Raw genomic sequence first — 1,887 nt, forward strand, 5'->3', positions numbered from 1 at the left:
TACTTTTACTCAAGTAATATTCCTAGAGGAGACTTTAATTTTTACCAAAGTAATTTTACAATAAAATTATTGTACTTTTACTCAAGTATTTCTTTGAGGTACTTTATACAACAGTATATGATTATGATTTCAAATAAGAGCATTTTTTTCCACGGCTGCCACCTGCTGGTGAACAGAGAGCGTACCTGTGGGATCACTCGGGGTGTCCGGGCTGTGCAGCATTGTTCTCAGCTGACTGATAATCGACTTCAGCTTCTTGTTTTCCTGTTCCAGCTGACGTTTTTCTGTTGACGTCTGTTCCAGCTGACGTTTTTCTGTCGACATCTGTTCCAGGTCCATCCTGAGGTTTGAAATGACCCAAATGAGCTTTCAAACACAAGACAAAACCATAAGAATCAAACCAAAACAAGCCGCGTTGTTGATGGAATGTTATTGTTTTATTATTTAAATTCATACAAAGAACGACATCAGGTTTTGAAAAAAAAAAAATTCTCCAAGCATGAGAACGGTAAAGTGAAAAGTGTTGAAACTTTGACACAAAGAGAGGAAACGACACAAGGATCACTTTAAAAAAATGTTTTAACGGTGACTGTAGTTTTACTCGTCTTACAGACTGTTTTAGCCCTTCTCACTCCTACTGGCTTGTTTTGTTATGAAAAAAAAAAAACGATTTGACAAAAGAGGCTCATTTTACAATTTGATTGTTCCAAAGTTCAGACAAATCAAACGTGTTAAACACGAGAACAGATTGTGTTAATGAGCATGCGAGTCACATTAAGCTGACCTACTGAACGAAAAGGCTCAGGGGAAAAAAAGGTGCAAGTCTACCAAACGCTGGTACCGCCTGATCACAATTCTTCACTACTTTGTACAGTATAACATACAACTTTATTTACCAAAATACAGTCTTATTACAGGTTAAACACTTCAGGAATCAACAAAATCACCTCTTACAGCAGCTACTTAAGTCATTTTAAAAATTGAAGTGTTTACATGAGATGAAGCGAAAGCAACCTTGAACCACACGATCAGGACGAGCAGCAAAGCAAAACATCAAAAACTCTGATTATAGAAACTCTTCAGCCGGAACAGCCGCACGCCGCTTCAGCCTCTCGCTCTTCCGATGATGGCCAGAATGTAGAGGAAGATGTTTATGATGTCCGTGTAGAGGTTCAGAGCAGCGAACACGTATTCTTCTGGACTCAGAGCCAGTTCCTTGTTGCCAAGCAGCAGCTGTGTGTCCACCGCCAAGAACTGCAAAAAAAACCACAGACGTTCACGTCAAACATCACTGCGCTTTCTCTATGGGTTAGCTTAGGTACAACACTGTGATATGAAGAGATTTGTATGTTMATTTTACTCCCCACCCCCGCCGCTGAAAACTGTACAAGAGGTTGTGGTTCTGGAATGTGAACAAAATGATTGAAAAGTGTTCAAAAATACAGAAGTAGACAAGTTAAAACAGCAGAAATTTAAAGTGCCTGTGACATAATTTTTTTTATAATAAATATGAATGTACAGTATCATGTTTGTACATCAACCTGCTTAATCCTAGTCATCATACACTGACAGAAGACTTTATTAATATTACAGTGGGGAAAATAAGTATTTAGTCAGTCACCAATTGTGCAAGTTCTCCCACTTAAAAAGATGAGAGAGGCCTGTAATTGACATCATAGGTAGACCTCAACTATGAGAGACAAAATGTGAAGAATTTTTTTGCAAATAATGGTGGAAAATAAGTATTTAGTCAGTCACCAATTGTGCAAGTTCTCCCACTTAAAAAGATGAGAGAGGCCTGTAATTGACATCATAGGTAGACCTCAACTATGAGAGACAAAATGTAAAGAATTTTTTTGCAAATAATGGTGGAAAATAAGTATTTAG

General features: G+C 37.8%; 1 protein-coding gene across 1 annotated transcript in view; it reads right to left on the reverse strand.

Annotated features, from left to right (window-relative positions):
- Nucleotides 1-504: 504 nt before the first annotated feature.
- The window catches only part of grinab (glutamate receptor, ionotropic, N-methyl D-aspartate-associated protein 1b (glutamate binding)), a gene marked incomplete at its 5' end in the record, with an annotated part of 5,062 nt that continues 3,679 nt past the window's right edge, over nucleotides 505-1,887 (reverse strand). Inside the window, 1 exon segment of the mRNA XM_014008776.1 lies at nucleotides 505-1,254. Coding sequence (XP_013864230.1) covers nucleotides 1,105-1,254 — 150 coding nt within the window.

This window comes from Austrofundulus limnaeus, unplaced genomic scaffold (assembly GCF_001266775.1).
Source record: "Austrofundulus limnaeus strain Quisiro unplaced genomic scaffold, Austrofundulus_limnaeus-1.0 Scaffold52, whole genome shotgun sequence".
NCBI classification, from domain to species: Eukaryota; Metazoa; Chordata; class Actinopteri; order Cyprinodontiformes; family Rivulidae; genus Austrofundulus; species Austrofundulus limnaeus.